We start from the raw sequence: 14,453 nt of genomic DNA on the forward strand, positions 1-14,453 counted from the left end.
AAACTCGTTCCCATCAACCTGTGAACATCAAAGCAATCTGGAAGCTAAGATGTCCACCAAAGATTAGACTTTCCTTGTGGAAAGTCGGACACAATGGCCTACCAACCTTCAAACAGCTACACATGCTAAATATCACCACCGCTAACACATGTCCACAATGTAACAACCACACTGAGTCATAACAACATTTATTTTTCGAATGCGACTACTAAAAAGAAATCCGGAAACTCATAATGTCGCACCTTGCGAGAAGCCCCACCACTGATCAACAAACTCGGCTAGGAGGAAACCACAATCAGCATCAACAACAACTTCAACATCAACTTCAACATTAACCTCGTCATCAACAACAACACCGGCATATCGACCCAGCAAACATGGATATGTTGGAAAACCACTCAGAGGAAACTCGAGGACTAATGGGATTTTCGATATGGAACATATGGCTGACAAGGAATGCAAAAGTGTACAAACGGCAACAGAATCCACCACAGCAAATTTACCAGGTCATAATGGTAATGTTTGAAGAATACCAATGGGCTCAGACACATACAACAACAATCATGGAAAACAGACCGATACTTCCAAGGAATCAGCAACAAAGGACTACCACGGTTACTATCTACATAAGATGGATATCCCCGACATCAAACTGGATCAAGATAAACTCAGACATAGCCTCAAAAGGAAATCCAGGACCAGCTGGCGCAGGCATCATATGTATAAATAGCGATGGTCAAGTACTCAAAACAACGACAATACCTTTAGGGATAACCACATCAATTCTGGCAGAAACATGGGGATTACTGAAAGCAACAAGAATAGCAACACAAAACCAATGGAACATGATTTGGTTCGAGGGCGACTCGCAAGCACTCGTTGATCTCGTACTATCCCAATAACCAACACCATGATACCTAACTAATATGCTCAAGGAAATCAAAACCCTCATGGGGAGCATTCCAATTCACCAACTCACACACACTCTGAGGGAGCAAACCAGGCGGCAGACAAACTAGCAAACCAGGCGGTGAAAAATCAAACACAACAAACAACACCAGCAATGACGACCGATTGAGAAAACACATGTCCTACTTTCTTACAACAGATTGTACTGAATGATAGAATTGGAACCTTGTTTCCAAGAATTGTAACCTCTTCTACTTAAATAAATAAACGGGTTATTTTTTGAAAAAAAATCTCAGTGTCATCTTACGTAGTCCATCCATTAGTTGCAAAAAAATAAAATAAATAAATAAATAAATGCTTACAAATGCAAACTACTGTCCCAAAATCGGAAATTTAGTTCGATCGTTTACATGTTGCCAAGGCTTGAAGGAGCTTTTCCTTGTGCTCGCCAGAACTGCTGTCAAACTGCATCAACTTGTGCTAGACACTCTACAATCAATACCTTTTCCTTGTAGTTATTTTTTTTTAGACCTTCTTGAATATTGGGAAGGTTTAAAAATGAATATTGAAGAAGAAGAAGTGTTGATCGTTAAGTGCCATCGTATACTAGCGCAGGTTGGGCTAAGTTCTGATTGTGAGCTTATTGATTTCCATTAGCCGGAAAAAAAAAGGAAAAAAATAATTAAAAAACAAATCCCATTAGATAAAGCTGAGAATCGTTCGTTGCAGACAACTTGGAACCTTGATACCATCAGGTTAGAATTGGCGTCATATTTTTTCTCATGGCCTCAAAACAAAACTAAGTAGAAGCTAACTTTTTTTTTGGTGAAACATACGTCCTCACGAAAATTAGCATATTCCATCCCTGTGGCGGAGTTTTGAATGAGTAGGGCACAAGAGTAGTTACATCATGATTTTTTTTTTTCAACAAGGACAACCCACTAATTGTATGTTTGTTTATTCAAGGGCAACAACGGCCCTGCACCTTTGGTATTATTTGTGGACACCACTTTGATATCACGTGTGATATCCTTCACGTGATAGGGCCGCTCAACCTCTCTGGCCTCCCAACTTATAAGATAACTTTGGGATTGCACGTGTGCCGGAAGTCAGGATCAATGGTACGAGTAGAAAGAAGATGTGTGTCGGCACGAGGGAAGATTAAAGATATGAGTAGGAAAAAATTCACACAGTAAAAGTAATGCATGATTGAAAAGACAACTCTAAAGGGAATTTTATGAAAATATCTGATAGATTTTGGAACCGGTTGGTAAGTAATGGCTCTTACATGGTTCCGGGCAGCAATAGTCCTTAGCAGTCTTAGTTTAGCTGGTAAAGCGAGTCGTTTGGTCATTGTGTATTCCAAGAGACAGTATTTCAAACAATTCAAGACATCCTGAGTTCCTCTTAAAATAAGAACCTGGTTTCCAATCTTAGATGCATCTCTGATCTTAAAGCTAAAAGGTCTATGCAGCAGAACCTTATTTCTTTCTTCTTTCAACAGATCACAGCTACATTTTTTTGGGAGAGGAACACCATCAATCTGCCCAAACAAGTGGGGGAAAACAGAAGAAATAGTGAAAGAAAAAAGTTAGAGATTTACCAAATATACATATCTAGCTAGTTGGTAAAAAGAGGGAGACAAATGTATCTTGCCAAGGATATAAAGTGTAGGAATGATCAAAAAAACAAGTTTGACTGATGCATGACTAGGTCAAAACCAAAAAGTAAACCCCGACAAAAGGCATTCTACATGTTTATTATGATCATGATTAAATCAGATCAAAGTTCTTGGAAATCTTCATTTATATACTTGTGAAAATGAGTTCGTATTTTCATTACCATTCCATTAGTAGGAGAAACAACTTTAAAACGTTTTTCTTTTTGTTTGTTTATGGTTATGCTTGTGGGAGGCATGTGATGATGCTCTTAAAAGGCAACCCGAAACTTTGATTATAGTTTCTTTTGAAATTTGAAGTGTTAGAAGATCACCAAACTTCCATACACACACCAACATAACGTTCTCTTTGATCAATGAATTAAACAAAGAGCAAGATTTCAGTTTAGTACACACTAATACTACATACTTTATGTAGTATATTCAAAGTTGTAAGGAACTCATCCAGAAACTTAGAATCCCCAAACTAAAAGTACCTAAAAAACTAAAGCTTCAACTGGCCGTACAACATGTGAGTACAAACACCAATAAGCTTATACTTAGTTTGCACCAAAAACCAATAAGAAGAACATGACAATTTTTGGTCCAGTCCAACAGAAGTGTGCATGTATGTTCTTCTGTAGTACCTTAAATTTGCAACCCTAGCTAGTTAGTAGGTTAGAAATATGGTCCACATTTAGTCAAACCTAGCCCACCCCGACAAATTTTAGCTATTATTCTTAGTGATGACAGGCAATCTTAAAAGTTAAAGCAGGTCTCAACTTCCATGTTGTCTGCAATCACAATATCAATTGGTTGCTTGATCTTCCCTGTCTTTTGTAAAAGCTTTGCAAACTTCGAAACGGCTTTTGTATTTTCTGCTTTAAAATTTCCCATTCACAACGACTGATCTGAACACATATAGCATGCACAACGCGCACGGCCTATCTTTTAAGCTTGGTTAATGTTAGATGTTTCTCTAATAGAGACTGTAGATAATATGAATCTCATCAGCATTCTAATTTTTACATATAACCAAAAGTAATATACCCTGCACCTCAGATTTAACTTAAGAGACTACTTGCCAAGGATGTTAAGAGGACAAAACCACTCGATAGAAATGCCAAAACCACTTTTAAGCTAATGTCACTTAAATATCAAATTTTAATTACCTAATTAGTTAAAGCTTATCAAGAGGACAAAAAGAATATTAATTTTTTCAAAACCAGATAGTCAGAGTAACTGTATTTAACTATCTTTTGATGTAAAATGTCAGAAATCTCACTCTAGATTCGAGGAAATCAAAGATCATCAATTGACCTTTTTCTTTTTTCCTTTGACAGAAGTTAGTGGTCAAGGAGGTAACTTTAACAGCACATTTCACTCCCCAAGCAGGAAAATAGTCCATGCCTTCGGTACGCTGTAGTTGAAAATGCATGGTAAAACAAGGTATGAATGCACCTTGCCTACATGTATACACACCCACCGAATGCGTTCCCCAACATGGTGGAATCATATATGTAGCCCAATGTCCGATTACCCAATGCATACAACAAGACAATCACTCACAATGGATCGAAAGGTTAAAGATGAATTACTAATTTTTTTGTGGTGTAAGTTAATGATCTTAACCTTTTCACCATTAAGAGGTTAACCGACTTAGTTATGGTTAAGTGTTCACACGCTGTTCTCAAGAGACACCCACTAGAACGAAGTTGGAGGACTCCCCCTCGTGTTCATAAATGAAAACCCTTATTAAACTCAGACTTCTATGAATGAATAAGCCTCCTCTTCTGTTTGTTGTCAATGATGGTGATGACGGAGTTAGTGATTCTATGCAGCAATAATCACTTTCCCATGTTCTTCAAGCTCTTAATTTTATCCTTAAAATGTTTCTTAACTATGTTTAGATATCAAAGCATAACTCAAATTTTATATTGCTTAGCACGCCAAAATCAAAGCCACTATATAGCTCAACTCTCAATGAGGTTCAGGTCTGTCTAGAGTAGTTCCCGTGAGTACTAACAAGACTTATCATCAAATGACGCCTACCAGTCTAAATCTCGACCCCATCCTCATCAGTGCTATGGCAGTAAAACTGCCTGCTACTCCCTCTGTACCACATATATAGGCGGGGGACACAATTCTCTCGGATTAAGAAAAGAATATTGGATTCATAATTTTTCATGTTTTTTCATGTTTTATCCCTTATCCTATTAATAACACAATTATCAATGCACCATAAATAAAGGTATATGTAGGAATATTTATCTAGGAAACATTAGTCCGCCTATCTAAAGGGACAAACAAAAAGCAAAATTCCGCCTATATAATAGGTACGGAGGGAGTATTTCATAAGGTATACACTGCACTAGGAATATGGGCCGACTCACTGATGCCATTTGAAATCAAAGGCGTTGCAGCAAATTTTGTAAGGGAGCATGTGGTGTGTTCCATTGTGATTTCCGACATATATGTAAGGCAAAAGGGACTAATTTTTAGCCCCTTGAAACCTAACCAGTTCGTCTGGCCTCAACATAGAGTGGAAACTGCAGTCAAGTTCCAGTTTAGCTATAAAATCAAATCATTTCTCCTGACTAGCATGGATCTGCATTACGAAAAATTCTCCCGGAAAAGAAGGGTGCCTGGGCACCAAAAGCTGATTGAATATGCATGTAACCACTGCTATGACAAAATGATATCTAATCATCTAATTGGAGCAATGATTATAGAGAGTAACTCAATTCCAGAATAACAAAATAGGACTCATCATTATCAAAGCCCCCCAATCATGATCATGAGTCAGAACAGCAGCATAAGGTAATGGTTCATCATAAGGGAGCCGTTAGCTTCAACAACTGAAAACTGTTCTCTCTTATTTTTATTTTCCTCTGACTCTGAGATATATGCCTCTGAGTCTGAGTTCTAAGTTAACTTCCATTCTTAAGATGCATCTTTCTTAAAAAAGATTAAATTTTTCTTTAGATTCCATTAGCAAAAATGTATCTCTTAACCAAGGGAATCCAAAGGATGATACAAGTTAAAACTTGTTTAATATTTTTCTTTGTTAAGAATATGTGACTCGGACCGTTTTTTTCATACTGCAGTGACACGAGGCTTGACTGTGTTTTCGCCAGATATTTTAACTACATTTCTGTATCACACGGATATACATTAAAAGGTTTAATTAGCTCAATGAAGCTCTTAACTAAAGTATGCCCAAACCAGATACGGTGTATTCTTTTTATTACTTTTTTCTAACTTGTACATTTGAAATTTGAACTGATTCCTAATCAGGGAGACATTGCAATTAACAAACAACTTTCTTTACTTCTACCAAACTACCAATTTTTAAGTGACAACTAGTTAAGTTATAAGATTGAACAGCTATTAACCTAAATTAACATTAAAGAGTGTGCTAATAGCAAGTTGAGATGAATCTCTTTTATAATTTCATACCCTCTGCTAATTCTCTCCCTCCCTCTCTCTCTCTAAAGATCAAATTAAAATACGAACAACAGAATCTTAGTTATGTTTTTCCTTAGACTACATGCTTATAACATGAATATGGGGACTAGAGTAACCCAACAAGGCAACTATATATTATACAACTCAAACCCAAGTTGTATGGGTGATGACAAATGGTATGAACAACACCCCTAATATGTACTTCTCCTAGTTGAATGCATGGCAACAGACAAATATAAAACATTCATATCTTCCATTCGAGGCTATCATACGCCTCTCTCGCAATTGCGTGCACACACAAAGTCCTAACATGCACACTTTCAACCTCCAAAAAAAACCACATTCAACTTCACAAGCTTTATGCACTGTTTTTTTTTTCTTTTCTTTTGATTTGTGTTTCCTAAGTCCTACTTACATACCCAAGAATTAAAATGTTAAACAATTTGAATATAATATATGTTGGAACCCTAGGTTTGACTTGGGTTTGGAATCCAAACTGCTACTCCTCTCTATAAATCCCTCACTGAGTTTTTCATTTCTCTTCTCTTTTGTTGTTCAACAACAAGCTACTATTACTAAATAAGAACAAAGCCTGAAAGAAAAGAAAGAAACCAAAGAAAAGAAGTAACAAGATGATGCTAAATTTAAGGTTGAATAGTAGTTTTATACTTGGGATTCTCTTCATTTTGCTTGCGATCAGAGGGTCTATTGCTCATACCCAACAAGGTATATATAAATTGATCCCACCTATTTTTATCTCTATTTCTATTTTTTCTTTTTCTTTGAAGTAGTACTAATCCATTGTTTTGTTTTGTTTTGTTTTGTGAAGCTCTTGAGAAAAAGCAGATGGGAATTGAAAACGGATTTTCGACTAATGGAAGGAATGTGGACCAGGTTGGGTTACTAAACATATCAAAAGAGTCTTATAAGGCTTCTTAGTTTGTAAACTATAGAAAATTGTTGTCCTAAACAGAATCACTTGAGCAGGAATTTTTCGACGTTCCAACTGCTGCTGTGACATCTAAAAGCAGTAAAAAGCTTGGAGGAAGAAAAATGTTGCTGGATGCTGATAACGAGAAAGAGATGAAGACGAAACACGAAAATGCGCAGCTAAAGGACGGAGAAGTAAAGTCTGCTGCAAAGATTTCAGGTGCAAAACATTCTTCTATTGGAAAATGTGATGATGAACAAAAAGGGAATAAAGAGGATGAAATGATGAATGTATTAGAATGTAATAAATTGATGACTACTGATGATAGAAGTCTAACGCCAGTGAAAGTTAATGTGGCTGGAATTATATCCCTCAGTGCTGATTATCATGTCCCTAAACCTCATCCACCTAAGAATAACTGATCAGAATGTTGTGTAGCAGTTTAGTTCTAGATATAGCTCTTTATTCTTCTTTCTCTTTTTTTCTTTTTTTTTTTCCTCTATATAGATTTCCTAGTCCAAAGAAGTGCGAAATATCATACATGTATGTATGCAATATATTGAATTCTGATATATTTAAAGAAAAATCCATACTTATAAAGGCTCAAAGTTCTTATGGTTTCCAAGTTGGCTGCACTTGTTGCTTTTCTTTTTCTTCTGTTGTTATCTAGAATTTCTAAAGTTTAGCGACATTTAACAAAAATGAATATTGTGTAGTACAACTTATATCAAGTTATGGTTGAGAGTAATAGCTGCAGGACAGAATGGATCTTATAGCTTATGGTGTTTGGTTTGGCCTTGCAGGAATAAATGGCAAAAATGCTCCTGCCAGATTACTAGGAAATCCTCAAGAGGGTATAGCTGATCAGGTCTGTCGATATGTCTCCCTCTTTTTCTCTCATAAAAGAGCACAAATTTATACTAACGTAACGTTTACTGTTTTGTTACATGATTATACCAGTGTAAGTACTGGACCAATAAATGTTTTACAATGCAAGTTTGCGTACAAGTTATAGAACTATGAAATTTCACTTCTAATGCACAGACATTGATTTTGCTAAAATCTGATCATGCCTTTCTGTGTTGACACCCCAGAATAATAGAAGCAAATTGAAGCCAGAGAAACTAACCTCTACAAGCTGGATGAAAAAGCTTATCAAGGCTGATGCAGATGAGGAACTCGCAACTTTGATGCAGAAGGATTATCCAGTGAATCCTGGAAGGGACAGGCCTCGTCGAAAACCTCCGATCAACAATGGACATAACCCCCTGCGTACAGATCACACCAGACCATAGTTGTGTTTTAGCTTATGTTTAGTTAGCTTTATTATAAACTCACAAGTTTTGCTGCATTAGAGAGTACACAAACAGAAAGTAGCCTGTTAGATGACTAGATGTAATGTCATAGTAGGAACTATTGTTTTTTAGCAAATTCAGAGAAAGACGAGCATGATTCTTGATCAAAGCTGCTAATTTCTAGACTAAAAAAGAAGTAGAAAAACTGCTAATAACTATTATTATTATGGCAGAGCACTTTTATTACCTTTACTCAATGAAAGACTATTTTGGATTGACTACAGGTGATTATCGGATTTTTGTGGCTGATCTATTATTGCTCTCTTATAAGTTCACCAGAATTCAGGTTGTGACTCATCGAGTACTTGCGGTAACAAAAAGACCTACATGTGTATGTGAACTTTTACTATGCTGAATTAGATTGATATATCAATTCATATTCACTGGACTACATGTTTGTTGGTATCATGCAATTCATGCAAAACGGTGTTGTTCAAATGCAATTAAGTTCCACTGAAATGTAGCTGTGTTTGCTAAAAATCTGTCCGTGACATGGAACAGATATGCTTCCTTGCCCATCCTAAGAAATGCCTTCCACTCTTCTGGCTGAAAGGCTGAAACTGTACATGTTTGTGCTGGAATATGTTTCCGCGCAATCAAAAACTGATCCGCTACTCAAAACCAAAAAAAAAAAAAAATGAAAGGAAGGAAGGAAGAGAAAATGATGAGAGTCAAATGAGTAAGAAATAAGGATACTACTGAAGCATGCCATACCAAAAAACAAATGCCGTCAAATATTGAACAACAAAATTTTCATCTGCTGATGAAACCAACAAAGAGGCTAATTTATGATTCATCCATTTTCAGAAACAACTCCTCAATTATTAACATCCGGGAGCGTACAGTATCTGAAGAATTCCAATTAAAGCAGGGTCTCATCGCCAATGAGTCTCTGAAATGAGACGAAGTTGACACCATTGGACAAGGTTAAATAGGTGAATCAAGAATATCAAAGAAAGAATAAAGTCAGCCCAGCTTCCCCAAAGCCTAGTTTGGTCTATATTTACTTCTTGTTTTTCAACTTTAAGAAAATCTGATAAACAAAAAAATGCAGTTTTAATTTTGGAAACAAAGATGGCAGTGGCATTCCTATCTTGCTATAGCGAAAACAAACCGATTACTTCTTTTTCTTAAGCATTACCTGTATACCAAAATTTTCATGAAGACCAAATTAAATCAATAAATAAGATTAGACAGCTGTTAACCTCCATCAACTATAGGAAAGAGTGTTCTAAAATCCAAATTCAAGTAGGGTAAAATCTCTTTCATGTCCATCGGCTGTCGCTGATCTCTCTAGTTGACTACACAATATCTATCACATTTGCATATCATGATTATATTATATTACAAAAAGAAACAAAATGTTTACTACATATACATGGGGACTAGAGTAACCCAACAATATAATGTAAACCAAAACCCCTAGGATTTGTTAGTGACTACAAAAGATAAAACAGTAACCCCTGATTCAATTTGGTCCTTCTTCGAAGTTGCATGCATGGCAGCAGACAAGCGCAAAACACCCGCCATATATCTTCTATTGTTCGAGGCCATATCTCTCTCTACATGCACTACTTTTAACCTCCAAACAAAAAAACCGCATTCACCTTTTCATGCTTTTCTTAATACTACTGTTTCTTTCTTTCTTCTTCTTTTTTCTTATGATTTGTATTTCCCAAATCCTACTTACATACCCAAGAAACATAAATGTTAAAAAATATCTGAATATAACAGATGTTGGGTTTGGGATTTGAACTTTGAAATACTATTCTCTATAAAACCCTTACTGTACAGAACACAATTTTCTTCTCTTTTGTTGTTCATCAACAAGTTAGATTTCGTTAGTACTAATCTAACAAAACCAAAGAAAACAAAGAAATTAAAAAGATCGATGGTGCTGCTTATTATAAGGTTCAAGAGTAGTTTTGTGCTTGGAATTCTCTTCATTCTGGTCGCATTTAGAGATTCTATTAATGCGCATACCCAACAAGGTATAAACTGATCTAACCTTTCTCTAATTCTATTCCGTTTTGTAACTATTTGAAGAAGTACCAATGTTGCTTCTCTCTTTTGAAGCTCTCGAGAAAAAGCCGGCGGGAACAGAGAATGGGTTTTGGATGAATAGAAGGAATGTTGTGTCAGTTGATCAGGTTAGATTGTTGTGTACACATATCGTAAAATATAAAACTCTCCATCATCGTACTTGCATCATTCTTCTAGTATAGAAATCATCATTTGCATTATTATCCTAAAGAAACTCTTCAGCTGAACCAATAAAGTTAAGCAGGAATTTTTCGATGGTGTTCCAACAGTGGCTGATATGACATCGGAAAACAACAAAAAGCTCGGAGGAAGAAAAATGTTGGTGACCGCTGATAACGATAGAAAGACCGCGATAAAACACGAAAATGCAGGACAATTTATTGGAGAGGCTACTACTAAGATTTCAGGTGCTGAACATTCTTCTGTTGGAAACACTGATAAGTCTCAAAAAGGGAATAATGAAGGGGTTGAGCTGAATGTAGAATCTAACAAATTCATGAGTAACACTGATAGAAGTAGTCTGCCAGTGAACGTTAGTCTAGGTGATTCTATAGCTGTGAGTGCTGATTATCTTGACCCAAGACCTCACCCACCTAAAAATAACTGATCAGAAGATGAAGAAATGTTGCGAGAGCAGTTTTTTTTAGACAAAGTTCTTTTTATTTTGGTTTTCTTTTACATTTTCCGTTTCTTCTCTTTCAGTGAAAAAAGAAGTGTCAAATATCACAAATGTATGTATGCAATAATTTATCTTTTGCTGCATTTAAATGAAAATTCATACTCAATGTTCATCATTTATATTTACTGTAAACTGTGTGATTCAAGTAATTTGATCTTAAAGAGTCATCTTCTAAACAGAAGCAAGCACTACTAAATCATCTCCAAAATATGCCTAGATGGAAGTGTAAGAAAGTGTAATAAAATAGTGTTTGTATGCACACGCCGATCCAATGCGAACTTAAATAACTGTGCAGAGTGCAGAGGATGGAAACTACACAAATTGCTTTTCCAAAGAGAATTTTTTTTGTATTTTTATAATTGTAAGTTTGTTACCGATTACAAGTTATCAACAAGACCACTAACCTCCAGACAAAACACAGATCGAAAGAATCACTCTCTCCCATAATCGATATCCCTTTCTCCGATAGATTTTGACATTATTATATGTCACAAAATAAATATATGTTTAGAAAAATATAAGAAAAATACGGAGGCAAAGGAACTGACCTTAGCTGCTGATGCACCAGTTCATGATCAATTCATTGTGATAATAATGACCATACTGAGTGGAAAATCCCCAAGTTAAAATTCCCATTTCAGTAGATCTTACATAAACCTAGTCTTCTTGTAAAGATCTCTGATTTTGGTTTATTCGGAACAGTGGTGAAACTGAAACACTACTCAGAGATCTATTGAAGATCAGGTTTATGCAAGTCATTTTAAACGAACACTAGATCACCATTTAAGCAAAATCACTTGAATTTGTTTTGGCAAGATAACAAAGACCGCCTTACAGGATAGACCGGCTGAGGTGAAAAACATTGTGTGTAAATAGGTTTCCTTGAAAAAATTTGAAAGATTTTTTGGTTTGAAAGCCTCCCTAGTTTTGAGGCCCACGGGGTTTATTTGAGGCATATATATTTTTTCACCCACCTAGGGAGAGGTGCAATTCCTTCGCCAAACCAAAAAAATCTGTTGAGTTACGTGGATGGGCAAAGTGCATTTTACAATGTGGAAAAGTAGTAGGTAGCTGACCACCAATCGCGTGGGTGAACTCAACCCGCTGGCAGTGTAACCAAAACTTGGCGGACGAAGATAACCCGCTGGCGGGTGACCATAAATTGCCAATGACTAGTTTTTCAAAAATAAAAATGGTCATATTTTTACCACTATAAATTGCCACCACTATCAAACAACCGACTCACACCAAAATTCAATTCTCTTGAATTTCTCTTTTAAATCTATTTCAAATGTGTAGTTTTATTGTTAAGTGAAATGTTTGAAAATGCGATAACGCTTTTTTCGATGCAAAACTTGAAGCTGATGTTTCTAAGGTATGCTAAAGCTTTAAAAAGATTGAAAATTGTAAAAGGAAAATGCAAGTTTTAGAAGTGGCTCCAAGAAAATGTTTTGCTAAAAGGCAGAGAAAAGCTCCATTTTTGAAAATTCACAACAAAAAATTCAAAAACAAAGGGGAAACAGTTCAGGAGCGCGTTGAATGGAAGATACGTCAAATGAAGATAAACAAGAGGCCAAGCTTGTACTTGATTTCTATTGAAGTTGTTTGAATACTTTACTATTGTAGTTTATACCTTGTAAAAGAAATAGCAGTAATATTAACCAATGAAAATATTTAGATCTTAAAATAGATTTCCGTTACATATTAGGCGATATTTATTACATTTAAACTTGCATATAGACAACGATAACATCAAACTACATAAAATCCAGCGACATTATCTCTATAGAGTCCATAGCATTCAAAATGCTTAAAGTCTCTTCCGTTTTCTTCAGTAAACTTGGTCTAAGCGGTGGTTTTCTGAAAAAAAATATAAACAACAAGTTAGTTAAGATATTATGATGCAGTTGATCAGTGAGGACAAAGGTATTAAGACAATCACCAGTTATTCGTTGGATAATCCAGAATTACTATGGTGAACCATCCAAAAAACTTCTGTATAATGTTTGACATCATTAGTGATGAATGAAAATCTTAGTTCTAGGCTCTTGTTGTTTCTTATATATTCGTTCTGCAACGCTACAAACCTTTGCAATACTCTTTCCCAGAAATAATCACTGCTCATTGGTCTCGTTATACGATGTATCCAACATCGAACAAGATATGTGTGATCGATTTTAAGTGGATTCAAGTTTGTGGTGTGTAGGTACATAAGAAGGCAATTGAAGATTTGAAGACCATAAGATATTTATTATTGGTTTTCATATCTCGTGATTTGTGCAGACATCTTGATCGGCTGGGATCTGTCTTAGATGTGATTTATCTTTGATAGATTTGGTCATATAGTCGTTTAGATCGGCAATTATCGTTTGGTGGTATTCTTCAATATCTGAATTTGATAGTTGTGAATCCGAATCTAAGTTACTAATTTGGATTGATCTTACATGATAAAAGAGTTTACTTGCTTACACGGAAGAGCCTTTGCCAAATCTCAACGAATCTTTTCTAAAAGATTATTGGAATAGTTACCAAACATCTTTGTTCATTTACTGTTTGGAAGACGATCAAAAGAAGTTAGAGTGCTTAAGACTTTACATCGATAAAGCAACTCAAGATAGTGATTTTCTGTCTTGGGATTTACATGCGTGACCAGATGGTCGTATACGCAGGGATATTAAGGGAACTAAGTAACTAGGGGTAGATTACTTGGTCTCAACTATACGAGGTTGGCTTTTTTCTTTGTATAGCGGATTAATTCTGAGAGTATTCAAAACTGGACTAGGTTCTGCATTTGCGCTTTCCTTGTTAACAAAATCGTGTTGTGTAATTTACTTTTACTTTCCAAAACTATAATTGTTTTATTATAATTAAAACTAAATACACTAGTACGTTAAATCCTAATCATTTGATATTGATCCTCTAGTAAATCGGTTTTGGACCGTAACTACTATCAAGTGAATACCTTGTTGTTGTATTATCTCAAATTTGTCCATAGACGATCGCACTTGGTATCAGAGCAGGAAAACACGAAAATACCTAACAATCTGTGTTTTGTGTGATCCATTTTATAAGAAATGAACCCGAGTTCACATGAATCGATTTCAGTTAACGTATCACAAGATTTTGATGTACGTTATTCACAGTATACTCTACAGAAAGCCAATTTATTTTCAAACCCTGATAAACAGCTCAACAACGTTAGTTTATTTGTTGAACACAACTCAGAGAATATACACCATGATGAGTTAATAAGAATACAAACACATGTGATGCACAATTCAGATTCAAATGACAGTGACGAGATTAAATTTTTCATAAAGCTTGATAATAAATATAATCTAAAAGATAAGGTGTATTATACATTTGTCAAGAAGTTTATCAAAGATACCTTGATAAAACCCAGCTCATGAA

The 14,453-nt window shown here is 35.5% G+C and overlaps 2 protein-coding genes across 2 annotated transcripts; both read left to right on the forward strand.

Annotated features, from left to right (window-relative positions):
- Nucleotides 1-6,596: 6,596 nt before the first annotated feature.
- Nucleotides 6,597-8,310, forward strand: LOC113275731. The gene is made up of 5 exons (XM_026525282.1): nucleotides 6,597-6,760; nucleotides 6,864-6,928; nucleotides 7,022-7,184; nucleotides 7,769-7,833; nucleotides 8,060-8,310. Exons 1-5 carry the CDS (start codon nucleotides 6,667-6,669, stop codon nucleotides 8,258-8,260), a joined length of 588 nt encoding a protein of 195 aa, XP_026381067.1. The 5' UTR covers nucleotides 6,597-6,666; the 3' UTR covers nucleotides 8,261-8,310.
- Nucleotides 8,311-8,317: 7 nt separating this feature from the next.
- Nucleotides 8,318-10,970, forward strand: LOC113272627. The gene is made up of 3 exons (XM_026522439.1): nucleotides 8,318-10,311; nucleotides 10,397-10,470; nucleotides 10,608-10,970. Exons 1-3 carry the CDS (start codon nucleotides 10,212-10,214, stop codon nucleotides 10,968-10,970), a joined length of 537 nt encoding a protein of 178 aa, XP_026378224.1. The 5' UTR covers nucleotides 8,318-10,211.
- Nucleotides 10,971-14,453: the final 3,483 nt, after the last annotated feature.

This window comes from Papaver somniferum, chromosome 4, assembly GCF_003573695.1.
Source record: "Papaver somniferum cultivar HN1 chromosome 4, ASM357369v1, whole genome shotgun sequence".
Lineage (NCBI taxonomy): Eukaryota > Viridiplantae > Streptophyta > Magnoliopsida > Ranunculales > Papaveraceae > Papaver > Papaver somniferum.

Coding starts and splice junctions, on each gene's coding strand:
- LOC113275731 (XM_026525282.1), top strand. CDS start 6,667: ATGATGCTAAATTTAAGGTTGAATAGTAGTTTTATACTTGGGATTCTC. Junction 6,761..6,863: donor TATTGCTCATACCCAACAAG/GTATATATAAAT, acceptor TGTTTTGTGAAG/CTCTTGAGAAAAAGCAGATG. Junction 7,834..8,059: donor AAGAGGGTATAGCTGATCAG/GTCTGTCGATAT, acceptor TTGACACCCCAG/AATAATAGAAGCAAATTGAA.
- LOC113272627 (XM_026522439.1), top strand. CDS start 10,212: ATGGTGCTGCTTATTATAAGGTTCAAGAGTAGTTTTGTGCTTGGAATT. Junction 10,312..10,396: donor TAATGCGCATACCCAACAAG/GTATAAACTGAT, acceptor TCTCTTTTGAAG/CTCTCGAGAAAAAGCCGGCG. Junction 10,471..10,607: donor ATGTTGTGTCAGTTGATCAG/GTTAGATTGTTG, acceptor AAAGTTAAGCAG/GAATTTTTCGATGGTGTTCC.